Source organism: Delphinapterus leucas, chromosome 5 (genome assembly GCF_059928025.1).
Source record: "Delphinapterus leucas isolate spDelLeu-1000000601 "Yukka" chromosome 5, BTC_Dleu_Yukka2, whole genome shotgun sequence".
Taxonomy (NCBI): Eukaryota; Metazoa; Chordata; class Mammalia; order Artiodactyla; family Monodontidae; genus Delphinapterus; species Delphinapterus leucas.
In genome coordinates this window covers 47,554,415-47,572,885 of record NC_143133.1, presented here as the reverse complement: position 1 = coordinate 47,572,885, position 18,471 = coordinate 47,554,415, and the positions used below count along the sequence as shown (strand labels likewise).

At 39.0% G+C, this 18,471-nt stretch overlaps 1 protein-coding gene across 1 annotated transcript in view; it reads left to right on the top strand.

Annotated features, from left to right (window-relative positions):
- Positions 1–18,471, top strand: part of KCNIP4 (potassium voltage-gated channel interacting protein 4) — a 100,149-nt gene that overhangs the window by 60,840 nt on the left and 20,838 nt on the right. The window contains exon 2 of the mRNA XM_089911714.1: positions 14,754–14,823. Within this exon, the coding sequence (XP_089767840.1) occupies positions 14,754–14,823 (70 nt within the window). The remainder of the gene's footprint in view (positions 1–14,753; positions 14,824–18,471) is intronic.

Below are 18,471 nucleotides of genomic sequence, written 5' to 3'. Positions count from 1 at the left end.
ATCTGTCTTTCTCTGTCTGACTTACTTCACTTAGTATGGTAATCTCCAGGTCCATCCATGTTGCTGAAAATGGCATTATTTCATTCTTTTTTTATGGCTGAGTAGCATTCCATTATATATATGTACCACGTCTTCTTTATCCATTAATCTGTCAGTGGACATTAACCTTGCTTCCATGTCTGGCTGTTGTTGTCCCCTTTAGAGAAGAACTTCTGAAGAATCACCAGAAGGCAGTGGGTAGAAACTTCTCTAGTATTTGCAACAAAGGGAAGTTAATTAAAGAGAATAAACATTCCTTTGACTTACAGCTAAGCTTCAGAGACTCAGGGCTGCTCCTGAAATTGTAACTTGATGAGAGGCAACTATGTGAGAAAGGGACAGAGCATTCCTTTCTCAGAACTGATAATAAGAAAGTAGAGGTAAATAAATCTGTAATAAAATGTGTTTAGAGCTGGATTGACCATGTCTTCCCCCTCCCTCACGAAAGCCAATGACCAGAGGACTTGAACTGCTACCCTACATCTCCTCACCTGTGACATTTGAATTCGTTTATGAAAAGCAGTTTGATTTTTCATGCTGCTTTGCCCCCATGGGTTTTAATATGATATGTATTTGTGTGAATATTTGAATAATACCCTTCTCCCTGATGGACTGTAAACTCCAAATGGATGGGGACTGTGCTTGGTGGTTTAGGAATATTTGTTGAATCATTGATTAATGATTTTTCGGTGAATTAATAGGGATGAAAAATATTGGGATAATTAGTTCTCTATTCGTTTATTTTTCTTTTCTGTAGTTACACTTGCTTTTCAGAGATGGCAGGTTTGTAAGGTATAAAGGCTTTATAGTCAAACTCAGGTTCAGATCTCTCCTACTGCCTAATATCTGTCTGATCTTGGGGAAGTTTCTTAAACTCCTCTGAGCTCATTTGTTATATACCATGTGAGAAAATATCTACCTCCTCTACTTGTTATGAGGGTTTAATGATTACATGTATCTCCTACACCATCAGGCTCAGTGTCCAGCAGACCACAGGTGAACATTAAACATCACTTCTGTTAATCCTCCAACCTCTACACTCCTTCACAGCTTCTTTGGATATACCTTAGAATGGGTTTTTCAAATATCTGGACCTAGGCAATCAAATCAACCCCATACACACACATACCACTGTAATCTCTAGCTTATTCTTCTGGGTCCGGTAGAACTTCCACTAAATTTGTCAGAAACCAATAAAGAGAACTCATTTTCATTTCCCCGTTCTGTAGAGAGATGTAATAAAATGACAAAAGGTTATTGCTTATGTTAAAGTGTCTTTGACTGCAAAGAACTGAAAACCAATAAATAAAAACAGCTTACAGAATGAGGAAAATGTATATTCTCACACAAGAAGTCAAGAGACAACAGACACAATGAAGTCATCAAAGAGCCAGAATCCAGCCAATTTGGTAGGTGGGGAAAATTAGACTGAAAGAGTATATGGTTATTGCAAAGCTTCAGAAAATAGATTCTCTTACAATTGTGTTTATGTCTGTACATGTACATGAATATCATCTTAGTGTTTTATTCTTTCTGATTGAAAAATTACATGATTTTGTGTTGTTGGTTTTTTTTGCGGTACACGGGCCTCTCACCGCTGTGGCCTCTCCCGTGGCGGAGCACAGGCTCCGGATGCGCAGGCTCAGCGGCCATGGCTCACGGGCCCAGCCGCTCCGCGGCATGTGGGATCTTCCCGGACCGGGGCACGAACCCGTGTCCCCTGCATCGGCAGGCGGACTCTCAACCACTGCGCCACCAGGGAAGCCCATGATTTTTTAAGTAGATTTTTTTTTTTCAATATCATTAGGCTGATGGCATGCCAATTTGAAAGTGATCTAATCAGTTCATAAAATCTGCATAATGACCTTGGTGATATAGGGCAGAAATAAATAAGGACAGGGCACACCTCAGCATATGGAATACTGTTCATAGCATTCATTAAAAAAATACTCAGTTTTGCAGTCTCAGCTGGTCCTGTACGCAGCTGAGCACAGCCTCGACAGGATATATTCCTTCCAAATCTGGTTAAATTAGGACTGCAAGTAGTATAGTTGCTAGTTGTGGTGAAAATAGTACAGTATTTGTACAAGTCTGAAGAGTTTCTGTTGTTTGATATACTGTAAATGTAACTATAGAAAAGACTGTTAGACAGAAACTGCTATGAAAACCAAAGTCAGCCCATACTGAGACAAAGCAGATGTGGTAGGCAGATAGCTAAGATGACCCACCCAAGACTCCTGTCTCCCGGTTATTCAGCTAAACATTAATCCAGGTATTACTGTGGAGAAATTTTGCAGATGTAATTGAAGTCCCAAATCAGTTGAACTTAAAATGGAGAGACCCTTATTAGTCTGATCTATTCACATGAGCCCTTTAAATGATAAGGGAAGTAGAGAGAATCAGTGGGTAAGAGGGACTCAATACACCTTTGCTGATTTGAAGATGGAGGAACTTATGGGAAAAGAATGCTGACAGAGGCCACTGGCTAATAGCCTGCAAGGTAACAGGGACCTCAGTCCTACAACCAAAAGGAACTGAATTCTGCCAAAGATCTGAATGAGCTTGGAAGAGGTTTACAAAGTCCAGGTGAGAACCAGAGTCAGCCAACATTTTGTGTGTGAGCCCCTGAGTGGAGAACACAGCCAAGCCATGACAGACTCTTTCCCCACAGAACTGTGAGGTAATAAGCTTGTGTTGTTTTAAGTCACCAAGTTTGTAGTATTGTTGTACAGCAATTGAAAACTGTACACAGACCAGCTCTCTGGGCACTTGTGTCTTTTTTTTCCTCAAACGATTTTGAGTACCTGTAGAATTTAATCGTGTTGTAAGCAACACAGTGAGTCGACCAATTGAACCCTCTTTTTGCATAAAGTTGGGAAAATCGTTTTTTGAATACTCTTTGAATCAAATAACTCTACACGCGTTCCAATAAAGGCTCAGGACTCGGGCCAGATCCTGGGAAGCCTTTTCCTGCAAAATATGGGCAATTTCATTTTGCAGGATCAACATAAGTGACTTGAAAAGAGAATGTTAAAAGAAATCAACATTTGTCTAATTCTTAGAATAGTACTAGGATCTTTATATACGTGATGGCAATGAGTTACCATTTCTTCACTATAGAATGCTGTTACTTTTCACATTTTATAGACTGAGACTCAGAATCCTGGGACATTTCAATGACTTCTTTGTTAGTACAGCTGAAACTGGAGCCTGTTTTTTGGTGTTTTGGGTTTTTTGTTTTGGCTGTAAATCTCACATAATATTTCCCTCTTCCACACAGTTAGAGAATAGAGCTGGAGATGAGGAGAAAGTGTGCCTTGTACCTTATATTTCTCCTTCATCCTGGGTGACAGTGGGGCCTCGTGGGGCTGAGGATGTGCCTACATCTCCACACTTTAGCAGCTGAGTCGAATCTTGATTATCACCCAGCACTCATCTCTTTTCCAATATTAAGTAGGAAAGTCTTTCTCCCCCTTTTTTTTCCAATCTGAAATTCATATTTAACCACTTTGGCCTCATTTTGGCCCCAAGGAGTATATTCAGGGAATACAGAAGGTTCTTAATGCAAATTTTGGAAGCAGCAAAATATCTAATGTGTTGGTTGTATCCAGGTTTTTTTTTTCCTTTTTCATTATCTATTTTAATTTTCATTTGTTTTATTTCCCTGTGATGTCAGTATTTCTTAGAGGTTATTTTACAGATGAGGAAACAGACAGAGAGAATAAATGACTTGCTAAGAGTTCAAATACCTGGGAATATTGGAACAAAAATTTAAAGCTAGTTTTAGTTCTTAGTGATCAAGTTGTATGCTCTGGAAACTGAAGGGCTAATCTTATCATTCTGAAATGAGTTTTTAACAGCCTAAATGTTGAATACGGTAAGGTTTTTAAAATTTGTGTTGAACTAAGAAGTGTTTTCTCTTTTTTTTTTTTTTTAATTTTATTTATTTATTTATTTTTGGCTGTGTTGGGTCTTCGTTTCTGTGTGTGGGCTTTCTCTAGTTGTGGCGAGCGGGGGCCACTCTTCATCGCGGTGCGCAGGCCTCTCACTGTCGCAGCCTCTCCTGTTGTGGAGCACAAGCTCCAGACGTGCAGGCTCAGTAGTTGTGGCTCACAGGCCTAGTTGCTCTGCGGCATGTGGGATCTTCCCAGACCAGGGCTCGAACCTGTGTCCCCTGCATTGGCAGGCAGACTCTCAACCACTGCGCCACCAGGGAAGCCCAGAAGTGTTTTCTCTTGACCCTGGTGGTCTCCCCTTAATTTCTGTGATTATATTTATGATAAGCAGTCACGAGGATTGGGAAGTGGAACCAAGATTTTGACCTCAAAAGTCCAGGGACAGAGATGTATTTAAGACAAAGTGGTGACCTTGAATAATACAGCACAAGGCATCAAAAATTCCCCCTCAGCACAACTGGCTAGAAGAGAACAGAAGAATTACAGAGAAAAAAAATTGTTTTGGAGTGCAAGGAGTTCTAAAAACTTGCACACAAGTTTTAAAGGAAACTGCCAGATCAAGTTTATTTTCTAGTTTCTTAAAAGCTAAGAATTGTTTCTGTATTTATCCATTCAAGATAAACATTTTTAATACTCTGTTGTGAACACTGCTGGGCTCTATAAAAATCAGTCCCTGCCTTCAAGGTATTTACCAAGTCTAAAGGGAGAAGACGAGTCCACAAACAGAATCTAGTGATAAGAGCAGTACAGTTCATGGCATTGCACCATGTGAATTTTGAAAATTCTCCTCCAACTGTACAATACCAAGTCATCTTTAAATTGTCATGCTACTAGGAGAGTGACTTTCCAGAGCAGCCCCAGTTTCAAACGAGGGAAGTGGAGAATGGAAATTTAATTTAAAAGAACCTATGCTTTTCCAATTGGATTACATATTAATCAGGGTGGAATAATATGTGAAGACAGTCATGCTTCCCAATGATACGTCTCTGAGAATGAAAGTCTCCATCCATCATCTTTATTGTATCAGTGAATTCACTTCATCTACCTTTCGAAAGTCATCCTTGCTGGAGGTGGTGGGGTGTTTTGTTTTCACAATTTAATCAACTAAGTAATGGGAGATATTTTTTAAAATCTCAAAGGATAAAAAGTTGTCTTGCCTATGAAATAATTATACTATAACTCAGCTTGATATGTTCACATCTTGAAAACTAAGAAAATAAAAGCCACTTTCTCAAATGTTAAATATATACAAACAATTATGATACATCTGTAGCATAAAACACAGTCAGACAAAAATACCACTCGTTTAAGCATCCTCCCATAAAGAGACTTTTTATCTGATCTGGGGGCACTCCAGACACCAGAATCTTAACTATAATAATTAGATGGAGTCCATGTGGTAATTTGAAAGTAGTTTTAAGTTATGACTTTGTAAAGTAGTAAGTAATTAATAAACAGTTGGATTCATACTCAAAATAAGAACTTAATAGCTCATGATTATATTCACTTAAGTATAAACAAATATATACATATATTACATAAACAGTTGAGTTCTCAGATGAATTTCAAATATGTCTTCGAGCATGCCACTCTCCCCAACTCTCAATGTGTTCACAAACCCCAAAACTCTCTGAACTTGTCCTTTGGGGGTTTGGGAGGTTTCATGGCATAAACGTGGTTGATTAAATCATTAGCCATTGGTGATGGAATTCAATCTCCAGACCCTTTCCCCTTCCTGGAGGTCAGGGGGTGGGACTGGAAGTTCCAAGCTCTAATCACCTGGTTGGCTCCTCTGGCAACCAGCCCCCATCCTTGGGTGGGGTCCAAAAGTCACCTCATCAACATAACAAGAGATAACTTTATCTCTCTCATGGTTTTAGGAGCTCTGTGCTAGAAATGGGGACTCAGACCAAACATATGTTTCTTATTATAAATCACAATATTACAGTGTCACTTCTACTTCCCATTCATTGGGCAGTTTGACACATGGTTCCAGCAAACCATTAAGGACTCATGAAACACAATCTTCCCATGGGTTTGGAAACAGGAAGAATTTGTTGATAAAAAACCCTAAAGACACACACCTGAAATCCTCTTCTTGTCTTGTCCAATTCATCAGGTTTCCTTTTGGTGTATCTCATGGGTTATTGCTGCATGTTCTTCTAAGTGTCCAAGATGCTTTCTGGTCTCTGCTTATGAACTCGTACCCAGCTCGCTTTAAGTGTGGTCTGTAACAATTGTACTGCTTAAGAAGGTAACTTACTCTAAGATGGCCAACTTACCTGCCATCTATTTTTGCCAGAAGAATGGATGCTCTTCTTATTTGGGGAGTGATGTGAGTCTCCCTCGTTTTCTTCTCTGGTCTGAGTGCCCAGTGTCCAGTCTTTGTGTTCCCTTTTTGTTCCGCCCACAGTCTGCTGTGCTACTTATCAAAGATGTCAGTCTACTTCCTTTGTCAGAAAGAATAACTGAAAAAACAGTCTCTGGATGAAACATGGATGTCATTACATTTCTGTGGGTAGAAATCTTAGGTTTTCAACTTAAGCACCTCACAACCATTGTCATGTATGCCTTCCTTGGCAAGAGGAGTAGGTGTGAGAGTTGATGAAAAACATAGATGCTTAAAAGATCTGACATTTAGATATCATAAAAGGGTTCCCAAGGAGTTATTTATTTCACAAGGACTTTTACTTTTTCCCCATGATATTTTTGTACCATAATTCCTTTTTTTTTTTTTTTTGATTCCTGAAGAGGTATCCCTAAATGTTTAATAATTGTTCTGAACCTGAGGAGATGGTATACATCAGAACAGAATCATTTATGGGAAGAGGAGATTTTAGCCAGTGGAGTAGTGGACAAATATTAGCATGAAAATACATCTGTAACCATTTCTAGAGCATGTCACTGTAACCATTTCTAGAGCATTCCACCAGAGTTCTGACAACTTTCAAGGAAATGCTGAAAGGCTTTCTTAAGAGGTAAAAATATAGGAACTCACAATGCACCTCAGGAAATAATTTCTTTAGCAATTTCCTATGCATACGTGGATCTCCCTTCAAAGCACCATTCCCAACACTTTTCATGGACTACTTTATTTCTAATGTACTCATCTAAGCATTAGTAGGGAAAACTTTTCCTTAAATTAATGAATAAAAAGTCTCCTGGGTTTCTACTGACATTTATTTCCAGTATGGTAGCCTTTATTCTTCTCAGCTGTCATTTACAACTGCAGTATTCCCCTGCCTTTGAGGGTAAACTCTGATGATATTAGAGAGAGCAGATTCAATTTATAAAACTAGAGGAGGAGGCATAACTCATATCTGTTTTATAGGCTCATTGCATTATATCAGACCGGTACTCTACTGGGTTCAACTGCTTTGATGAATACCATTTAACCTTGGTATAGCCATGTTGAGGTTACAGCGACTCTCTGTATCATGGAGTTCTGCTTACCAAATTCTAGATTATTAACGTTATACTAACAGCTCATATTTAATGAGCAAATACGGTGCACAAAGAAGAGGACTAAGATAATAACATAACGTGCGTTACCTTACTAATTCTCATAACACACCTCTGGTGTCAATAGTTATCCCCACGTTACAGAGGAGAACAATAGGACTTAGATGAAACAATTTGAAGCCATGCAGCTTTTAAGCAGAGGTTCAGTGCAGTCCTTCTACTTCACTCCAGAGCCCAGGAGCATAAGCATTTCACTAAATTATTCTAAATGCTTCCTGGCAGAACGATACCCGCTATTGTATGGACATGAGGGTGTTTGCAATGTCCACACATGAGCCTAGACATCAGGAAACACAGACACAAGGTAAGGTTCAGCAGCCCACCGTGTGGTTTATGGCAATTCCTGTAACCTCAACCTCAGTCTCCTTGTTTTTAAAATGAAGCCATTGGACTGGATTACAGGTATTCCCCGCTTTTCAAAAGTTCTCTGTACGAAAGACCTGTATTAGTACCTGTTTTCCCTAATCAAAAGAAGTCTGAAGAGGATTTTTCACTTTTATATAAAAAGGCGAAAAGTGAAAATAGTATTCAGCGTTCATTTTGCAGCTAACTGATATAGAGGCTGCACACCTCAAGCATAAAGGAACACCACCAATCTCCTTCCCCAAGAAGAACTACACTTTGCATCTCAGCATCAAGCCTCCATAGTTGTTTTTTTTAAAATAGATCTTTATTGGAATATAATTGCTTCACAATACTGTGTCATTTTCTGTTGCACAGCAAAGCAAATCAGCCATACGCATACATATATCCCCATATCCCCTCCCTCTTGAGTCTCCCTCTCACTCCTTATCTCACCCCTCTAGGTCGTTGCAAACCACGGAGCAGATCTCCTTGTGCTATGCGGCTGCTTCCCACCAGCCAACTATTTTACATTCAGTAGTGTATATATGTCAATGCTTCCCTCACTTCGCCCCAGCTTCCCCCTCCCACCCCATGTCCTCAAGTCCATTCTCTATGTCTACCTCTTTATTCCTGCCCTGCAACTAGGTTCATCAGTATCTTTTTTTCTTTTTTTGATTCCATATATATGTGTTAGCATACAGTATTTGTTTTTCTCTTTCTGACTTACTTGACTCTGTATGACAGACTCTAGGTCCATTTACCTCACTACAAATAACTTAATTTCATTTCTTTTTATGACTGAGTAATATCCCACTGTCTGTGAGCATCTCTGCTTTATCTCAACTTATTTTCTGCACACATTAGCAAGGTGTGTCCTAGGTAATTGCTTCTGTGTTTTCTGCCATTTCAACTTACAGAAGGTTTCATAGGAGCACACTACTTTTGGAGAGCAGGGGAAACCTGTATCTCTAAAGTTGCTTAAACACTCAAGTTTCCTGACTCTGTGATCAATAGACCAGGCTCTGCCATTTTCTAATTATGAGAACATGGGTAGTATCTCTCTAACAGTTTGCTCATGTAAAATGGAGGTAATGCTAGCATCTATCCATTCACATGAGAAAATCCATGTAAAGCATTTAACACAATGTATTAACTTATCATCATCATGATGCTAATTATTATTATAAAAATCTCTTTTATTAATGCTGATATTAGTAGCAGCAAAGTAATCATAGAACATTTACAACTGATCTTGACACATTCTCATAACCCTACCTAAGGGAGCTGAGACGAACACATCTACAAGGCCCCAAAAGGCAAGCGTCTCTTCACCACTTGACAAAAGTATGGCAGTTACGTGCTGAGAAAATCTCATTCCACATTCGTTGCATCCTGATCATATCATTGCAAAGGGTTTAAGAAGCACTAAAGGAAACTCGCTGGTCATAACAGATACATTTTTTTTAATTTAAAAAATTTTTTTCTTAATCAATATCCCCAGTTTGGGTTGAAAAGTCTGCCTTTTGCACATGGCTCTCTCCAACACAGCCATGATGGGTGGCTTTGGAGGCAAACAATGTTGTGCACCAGAAGGCCACTTTCTCAGTCCTGATGGAGAAAAAGATGATAATCCAGAAGGCTAACATTGCAATGAATGGAGTCAGGGAGATTGATTCCACTAATCTTTAAATTCCATAAAAGCAAAAATAAAATTTAAAAAAAAATTCACTTCTGTATCTTTGTTGCCCAGAACAGTGCTCGATGCACAGAAGGCACTATATAACTATTTGTTCAAAGAATAAACACATGTATGCCTCTGAAAACAATTGTGATGCCAACAGGTTTCTTCATTTTAATCTCTGCAAGCTTCGTTTTCCTCACCTCAGGGTTAGTGAAAATGTTAGAAGAGATGATGTATGTAAGAAGGCATTGAATGTACACTCATTAAACAGCTATGGTGATGTGGTCCAGCAGCCTGCCATCAAAGCATCCTTGTCTGCATGAAAAACTTGCACATCACTTTATCTCTTGGAGGGATCTGGACAAATGCCTTGATGTCCTCTGATAATTTTCAGAATGATGATTAGATTCATGAGGAAAGCAAATTACTGTTGCTTGTTCATGGGATTTGGTGAGTGTCAAATTACCACGTGACTGGTCAGCAGCCCCTCTCAATGTGAAACTTTCTCATAAACAAGTGGTGGTATCACATATGGGTACAGCCTTTCTGGAAATCAATGTGACTGTGCATTATGAAGAGCCTAACATAGTTTAAGCCCTTTGGTCTTGTGAGTCTCCTTCTGGGATTAGTCGTAAAGAAAGAACCACAGGTGCAATCACAGATATATGCACTAGAATGTTAATTACATTGTTATTCCTATGTAGTTCAAAAATATGCTGAAATCCCCTAAATATCCAACAATATGATAAGTGCAATGGACACATTATTATGCAGCCATTAATAATGATGACATGGAAAATGCTCAGGATATTTTGTTACAGTAAGAAAAAAGAAGGTGCAATACTATATTCTTACATTATTCTAATTTTATTTGTACAGCATATTAATACATGCTTAGATAGAAGACTAAAATAGTTTTACAGTAGCATAATTAAGGGTAATCTTTATTTTTTTCTATAGACAACATATATTCATGAAATGATCACTTGCTAATAATCAGATGAAATGTCATTAGAAAATATTATATAGAAGCCATAAAGCTTATAGAAGGTTATAGTAACTTCTCAAAGTATATACGAGTGAAGCTTTCCTCACTCTCTCTAAAGCTGGGAATCCTACTGCTTCTTGGGTTCTTCCTCTTAGAGTGAAGAAATCCTAATTAACAAATTCATACTTAGATATCTAGGCCTTACTGAACTTGTTTATTTGAAAATGTCATCCTTTAAAAATGACTCCAGGGGAAATGAAAAGAATTTATATGGCTAAGTGATGTGATGACGGTTCTATTAAAGCATCAGTGGGAGAACTATTTCAGAGCACAGACATTTGGAGCATTTTCAAATAAGGCTCCGAGACAGACACTGCTAACAGTTCACCAAGTTTGTGTTCTCCTCTTCTTCCTGGGCGCATGAGCCTTCTCTTGTGGTTTGGGGTGGACATATTAAGTGATTTCTCACCAAAAATATAAGAGTGGAAAGGATATGTACCACCTTAAGACCTGGTCCATAAACACCTTTAATGCTCACTCTTCAATGTCTTTTTCTCCTTCAGATTAAATGATCACATAGACGCCACATGACGATGGCCAAGCTTTCATTAGCCTCTGTCCCTTAAGCACTCTGATCTGTTCCCCACCCTCCAAGACTGTTGGATAAGCAAGAAATATACTGAATGCTTTTAAATTTATATATATTTAAGTTATATTTGGGAGCATGTTTGTTATAGCAGCAAGAGTTAACCTAACACAGCCACATCTTTTATGGTATACACTTAGCTGTACACAGGACCTCGTCAAATTCATTCTTAATGGAGAGGTGGAGATACCTCTTTTGTGCAGAAATGACTTCACAAAACTGGTGAGGGAAGAGTTAGAGAATAGATCATTCATACCATTTTGTAAATCACTAGAGTCTTAAAAAATCTGATTAATTTTTTTTTACCTGAAGGTAGTAAAATGAATTGCTTTCCCATAAGAACTCTTTAGAATAAATAAAAGATCACCATTCTATGGATTGTTATTTTTGTGTGTTCTTTTATGTTGCTTCTGACCTTTCTTGTTCTATTTGGATGTAGGTCCATGACGGCACAACATTTAACTTGTTTATTGCTGCTGCCTTGTTTCCCAGAAAAGTTCTTAGAATAATAAACATACAGTATGCATGGGTTAAAGATGTAAGTTAATGTAATAAATATAAGATGGATAAAGACAAATTCACTTGATGAGACTTACCACCCTAAAACTTGACCAGAAGTTTTTGTCTTTAATTTAAAAAAAAATATTTATTTATTTATTTATTTATTTATTTTTAGGGCTGCGTTGGGCCTTAGTTGTGGCATCCAGGATCTTTCATTGAGTACGCAGGCTCTTTGTTGTGGTGCACAGGTTACAGAGCACATGGACTCTGTAGTTGTAGCATGCAGGCTCTTTAGCTGAGGTGCGAGAGCTCAGTAGTTGTGGCGCGTGGGCTTAGTTGCTCCACAGCATGTGGGATCTTAGTTCTCCAACCAGGGATCAAACCCACGTCCCCTGTATTGGAAGGCAGATTCTTTACCACTGGACCACCAGGGAAGTCCCTGACCAGGAGTTTTTAGTTGGCAGAGGATGGATTTCGTTTGATACAGACATGTGATTAAACATAAAACAAACATATGAGACCATCAATTTCTGAATTTCATTTCACATTATAAGATATATCTATCAAATACATCTAGAGATTAGAGACAGCTGACAAGTTTGCTGGCTGCAGGTGTCCGTTCATTTCCCATCTTTGTCTCTGGCTAGAATCATTTGAACTCCAAGGCAAATTTCCAGCTTTGACCTTGCACAAATTCACCACCTGATGGCAGACAGCCATCTATTTGTTCTCGCCTTACTATCCCCAGCAGATGGCTCAGAGATAAATAGCCAATAAATCACAATTTCCATGCATGAGAGGGTCCAACTACAAAGTGCTTATTTGCTTTTAAAATTGGTTCTGTTGCTGCCAACTAGACAGAGTCATTTAGTCAAAACTTTTGAGTGATGAGCTATCTACATGCCATCTTCTTTCCTTTCGGAGTTGTAGCTGTTGATTGTTCATTTGCTTATGTATTAGTTAGGATTCGCCAGAGAAACAAAAACCAATAGATGTGTATATATACAGAAAGTAATTTATTTTAAGCAATTGGCTCACATGATTGTGAAGACTTAAAATCTGATGGAGGAGAGAGACAGACTGGAGACTCAGGAACTCAGGAAGGAATTGCAGTTCAAGTCCAAAGGCAGTCTGCTGTAGAACCAAGAAGAACCAATGTTGCATATTAGCTCCCAAGGCAATGTGCTGGAGAATTCCTTTTTGCTCTGGAGAGAATAGCATTTTGTTCTATTTAGGTCTTCAACTGATTGGGTGAGGCCCACCCATATTATGGAGGGTAATCTCTTTTACTCAAAATCCACCAACTTAAATGTAAACCTCATTCAAAAACACCCTATAGAAAGATCCAGAATAATGTTTGACCAAATAATTGGGCATATGGCCCAGACAAGTTGACATGTAAAATTAACCATCACAATTTGCTTGCTTGCTTTTTTCCTAATTTGTTGTTGCCTGTCTTTTTTTTGCTCCAATCCTCTTAGGTCCTTGGGGTCATTATTTCCACAGGGCTTATTTCATTCAAAACCTTGTGATGATCTGGAAAGTTCCAAGCTCACATTCCAGCTCTCCCACTGGCTAGCTGAGTAACAAGGCACTTTACCGCATAGCCTAGTTCTTCCTCGGTGAATAGAGATTCCTAAGCCATAGGTTTATTATAATGATCAAATGGGGAAAATCCACATTGACGAGCTCTGTAAACACAAGTTCACGTTGAAACTACTGTTCGAAACTGTGTTTATATATCAAAGGTACTACCTTTCAAACCAACAAAGGAAAAAACAGAAAATTCCTCATGTGAAGCACATTATAGTTGTGAATAACTGGCTCATTAGAATAAAGAAAGATCAAATTAATACATCAAGTTTATTCATGAAGGGACAGTGATTTTAAGAGTTAAGAAAAGCTTTAAAGACCACAAATGATTTTTGAAGATCCCAGTAACAGTGTCAGATTTAAAGTATACAGAATATTCATGTCTAAAGGCAGGGAAATGGGGTCCTGTGAGAACTGAAGCAAGGGAGCTCAGGTAAGATGCACCTGTTCACAAGAAGCTACTAAGAAGAAATGGATAGAACTTATCACTTCCCTACTTTCAGTGTACGATTAACGTCCCACACGTGGTTTGATGTTGGATTATTTTGTGATTGTCAGTCTCCACTGCTCAAGGAGTGTCTCCAGTTCAGAATCCTGACCAGATTGTTCTTGCAACTCCAAAGAGTGAAAGCGTTTTTGCGCTTACCTCAGTCTCAAGTCCACTTACTTAGTCCTGATTTCGGCATCAAGGCAAATCTTTTCTAACATTTTAGATTGCAGCTCCTTTTACAGAAAATGCCCAATCTCAGAGGGGTACCTTTACCCTCTGGTCCCACCAAGTCAGTAGTCCAACATTAGTGGAGTTCCCAAGGTCAATATCTTTTGGTCTTAAATAACTCCAACCAGACAAAGGTGGGAATTCATTATGTTCAGACCTGTTTCTTTTCAAACCTTCCTCTCCAGAAATTCAACAGATCTTCAGGTCCTGCCTTACTCAGAGTTACTTATTGCTAACAATGTTGTCGTTCAATCCTACAATCTGTTAACAGAAATTAGTAACTATTTCTGTTTGAGACTTATTGGGCTACCTTATACCCAAAGGGAGCACATCATTTTCTCATTGAACTAAAGATTATGGGGGTCCAGCACATCTCCAGAGGATACAGCACCAAGATCCAGCAAAGACCACATCAGAAACATCGTGCAATGTCCTTGATATATGAAAAACAAAGTAATTTTTTCCTACCTCGTTGATAATATACATACATGTTCTTAAAAACAGCAGTGTGCTTTTTTTAACATGTCAGACCAGCTTTGATGCTGATACTATGCAAAAATTTTTACAACAGCAACTTTTTTTTTCAGTCTGTGAGAACTGGAACAAAGAGAAGTTTATAGTGTGCTTTTTTTCTTTTTGTGATAATGGGTGGATGGAGAACTTTCTTGGTGCAGCATTGCACGGTAGGCAGTTCTATTTCAAATGGGCAAAAAATCAGTTTTATGAACACTTTGCTCATATTGCCTCTCTACCACTTTCTCTAGGAATGCCCCAGCGGGGTTGTTAATGAAGACACCTTCAAAGAGATTTACTCGCAGTTCTTTCCACAGGGAGGTAAGTACAAATGTGGATCAGTGAATTCTACTCTCAGTTAGAATTATGCTTGCAGTCTTGAGTTTGGTTTAATCTTTCATGGCATGACTCTACATTTTTCGTCTTTATGTCAGAGAATTAATACACAGTATGCAGTGCATACGATTCTCAATACATCATAAAAGTGAGCTACTTACAAATTATCAAATACCCTAGAGTTCACTCTTTAGCTTAATGCAAGCAGTATTACTGTGTGCTTGATACCACATCTCTCAAAGGCGCAGTGCTTTCTAACTGTGATGGGTGAGTCCTGGATATGCCACAAAGCTTTCACATGCATTATACGTCTCATTCTCCCAACTCTCAAAATTAGGACAAATGGAATGATCCTCAATTTTCAGATCTGAAATCCAGGGCTTAGAGAAGCTAAATGTTTTGCTCAGAGTCACACATCCACTAAGTGGTTAGAACCCAGATCTAGGTTAGAACCCAGATTTTTCTGTAACCTCATCTAATATTCTTTCTGCTCTTCCTCTCTCTTTCAGGAACTCTCCACTATCACCCCTACCCCTGCATCTAAGAAAATTAATACCACCCTAGACATTATTTTAATTGGAAAGAAAACAAGGAACTCAAAATGATAATACATACCTGTTAGAGATGAATGAGAGATATATTTGCCACTGGACCTTATAGTCTCTCCTTCAATCGCTCAGCAGGATGCCCAGCTCAAACTTGTCCTGCATCCTGCTCTGTGTCCAGCTGTGTATTAGGTGCTGATGATGTAAGAGGGGTGAGATGTGGTACCTGCCCCACAGACTGTTAGAGTCTAGAGGAGCAGGTGAACAATGTCAACATAAAAAAAAATGTGAGGATACGGGTTAAAAATACAGTATTATAAAAGCACAACGTAGGCACAATGAGACAAGCTGAACAACAGGGAGGAAATAAAAAAAGTCTATCCAGATAAATTGAGCCTGAGCTGAAGTAGCCACCTTTCATCACGTATCTAATACGTGTCTGGCCTTGGCATGTGTTACCCGTCACCTCCCAACAACCCGAGTTATGGTTCTCCCTTTCTAATGAATGTGGAAACTAAGGTGCAGAGAAATTCATCCATTTCCTTGCCATCATCTTTTCACTTCAATTCCACTTAAAAGATCCACCATCATCTGGTGCCAAAATAACTGCTGTGGTCTCTGAACTAAGTCTCCCTGATTCCACCCCTCTTCTCCACTCCCCAGCCATGCTGTATTTTCAACATGAGCCAGAGTAATCCTGGTAAAATGTAAGCCAGGTCGTCTCACTGCTCTGCACAGAATCTTCCATCCCCTCAGAGCATAAGCCAAGGTCACCGTCTCCTGTTCTATCTCTGCCTCGTCCTTCACTGACCCTCCCCTTCACTCACCTCATTCCAGAGGTCCTGGCCTCTTGCCCTTCCTCCAGCACAGCAGTCCTGCTGCTGCCTCTGGGCCTTTGTTTTTTTATTTTATTTTTTTATTTTTTATTTTTGGCCGTGCAGCATGTGGGATCTTAGTTCCCCACCCAGGGATTGAACCCACACACCCTGCAGTGGAAGCTTGGAGTCTTACCACTGGACCACCAGGGAAGTCCTATCTCTGGGCCTTTGAATTCACTCGTTATTCTCTCTGCCTGGAATTCTTTTCTCCCGAATATCCATCTCAATATCTCACCACCTCTGCTTTTATTCAAATGCCACCTTCTCAGTGAGGCTTCCTCTGGCCACCCTGGCTTAAATGACAACCCCTACATATCCCCCAGGGCTTTTCTTTATGTTTCTCTTTAGCTCTCAAGAGCATCTAATAATATATATTTCATTTGTTTGTGTTGTTGCTTACTGTCTCTTTTCCCACTAGAATGTCATCTCCAAGGGAACGGAAGTTTTTGTCTGCTTTGCTCACTGCTGTATCCACAGGTCGTGGAACAGTGAGTGACAAGTAGTTGCTCTAGATACTCACTGCAAAACAGGGTGAATGCATGGATGAACGAATGACATCCACCTCACCATGGGATAATATCTGTAAAAGGCACTTTGAATGTATACAACACTTAAATATTAATTATTTCATACAAAAATTAGATTCACTTTTGGCTTTAGATATTTAATAGGTTGAGTTTGAAATTGAAATTGAAAATTTCAATTTTGGGCATGGATTATCAAATTAGAAAGTTTCACTTAAGATGGACTTTTCAAAGAATTAAATTAGAATTCGGAGAAAACACAGGGTGACCCACTATTACATGAGTTTGGATATATCATAGGTGACAACTTCCCCAACCCCATCTCATTAATAACAGCCCACAGACAGGTATTGGTCATAGGGTCTGATGCCAGGATTGTAATGGATCCTTTGTCTGAATTGATAAGGAATTTAGAATATCATTTGTTTAACACATATTTCTAAATTATTAAAAACCATGGAATTTTTTAAAAGAATGATGTTTACTATAAACTAAGTGTCTGACAATATATTGATAGGCAATTAATATCAAAGCACTTAGCACAAATGGAGGGTGCAGTGGTTAAGAATCCGCCTGCCAATGCAGGGGACACGGGTTCAAGCCCTGGTCCGGGAAGATCCCACATGCCGCAGAGCAGCTAAGCCCGTGCACCACAAATACTGAGCCTGCGCTCTAGAGCCCGTGCTCTGCAACAAGAGAAGACACCGCAATGAGAAGCCCACACACCACAAGGAAGAGTAGCCCTGGCTCGCCGCAACTAGAGAAAGCCTGCACACAGCAACGAAAACCCAACAGAGCCAAAAATAAATAAGTAAATAAATAAAAATAAAAAACACTTAGCACAAATGGAAATCTTTTATTTTTTGATTATCTCAAATGAAAGTTATTACATGCTACAAATTGGATACAACTCCACATTAAAATTTTATCCTTATCTGAAAAATAACATTTCAACATTAGAGAACATCTACTTAAGCACAATCCTTTGCAAGGGATTCTTGTTACAAAGTCCAAAGGGATTTGTGGAAAGATCACTTTTGCACTCTTAAAAATTCATTGATTATTCCTGTTAATTGAATGCATAAATCTAAAAGCAGCCAGCATTACTGAAGGAAATGAAATATTTTTTAAAATGATGACTTGCAATTTAAAAAATTAATATTGCGCATGCAAATTGTATCTTGCAGTGCCGCTAGAAAAGGGAAAATGTCCTAAGGAGGAATGTATTCTCCGATGGCAGGCAAATCCATGTTATGGCCATCCTCACATTTCTGTGGAGTCATTTATTTAGGTTGATGGCCTGAAAGCAACAGATGTCTCTCATTATGAGTCGTAACAATGATGGGTCCATAAATCACAATGTCTCACAGTTTCCTCCAGGAAGGTTCTTTGTCTTATTGCCAGAACCTTCTGCAATTTGTACTGTGTCAGGCTCTTTAGTTTTCTCTGCTTCTTAGCAAGATGGTTTACCAAGCACGACTTCTTTGGAGTTCTGGATGTCAGCACAGCTGGACTGAACAGAATCTTCCTGTTTGTAAGGGATAAAGTATGTCTCCTATAAAACAAGCCGAGAGGAAATGGCTTGTTTGTGCCATTACCTGTATCATTACAGCAATGCTTTTCTTTTTTTTTTTTCCTTCGGTACGTGGGCCTCTCACTGTTGTGCCCTCTCCCGTGGCGAAGCAC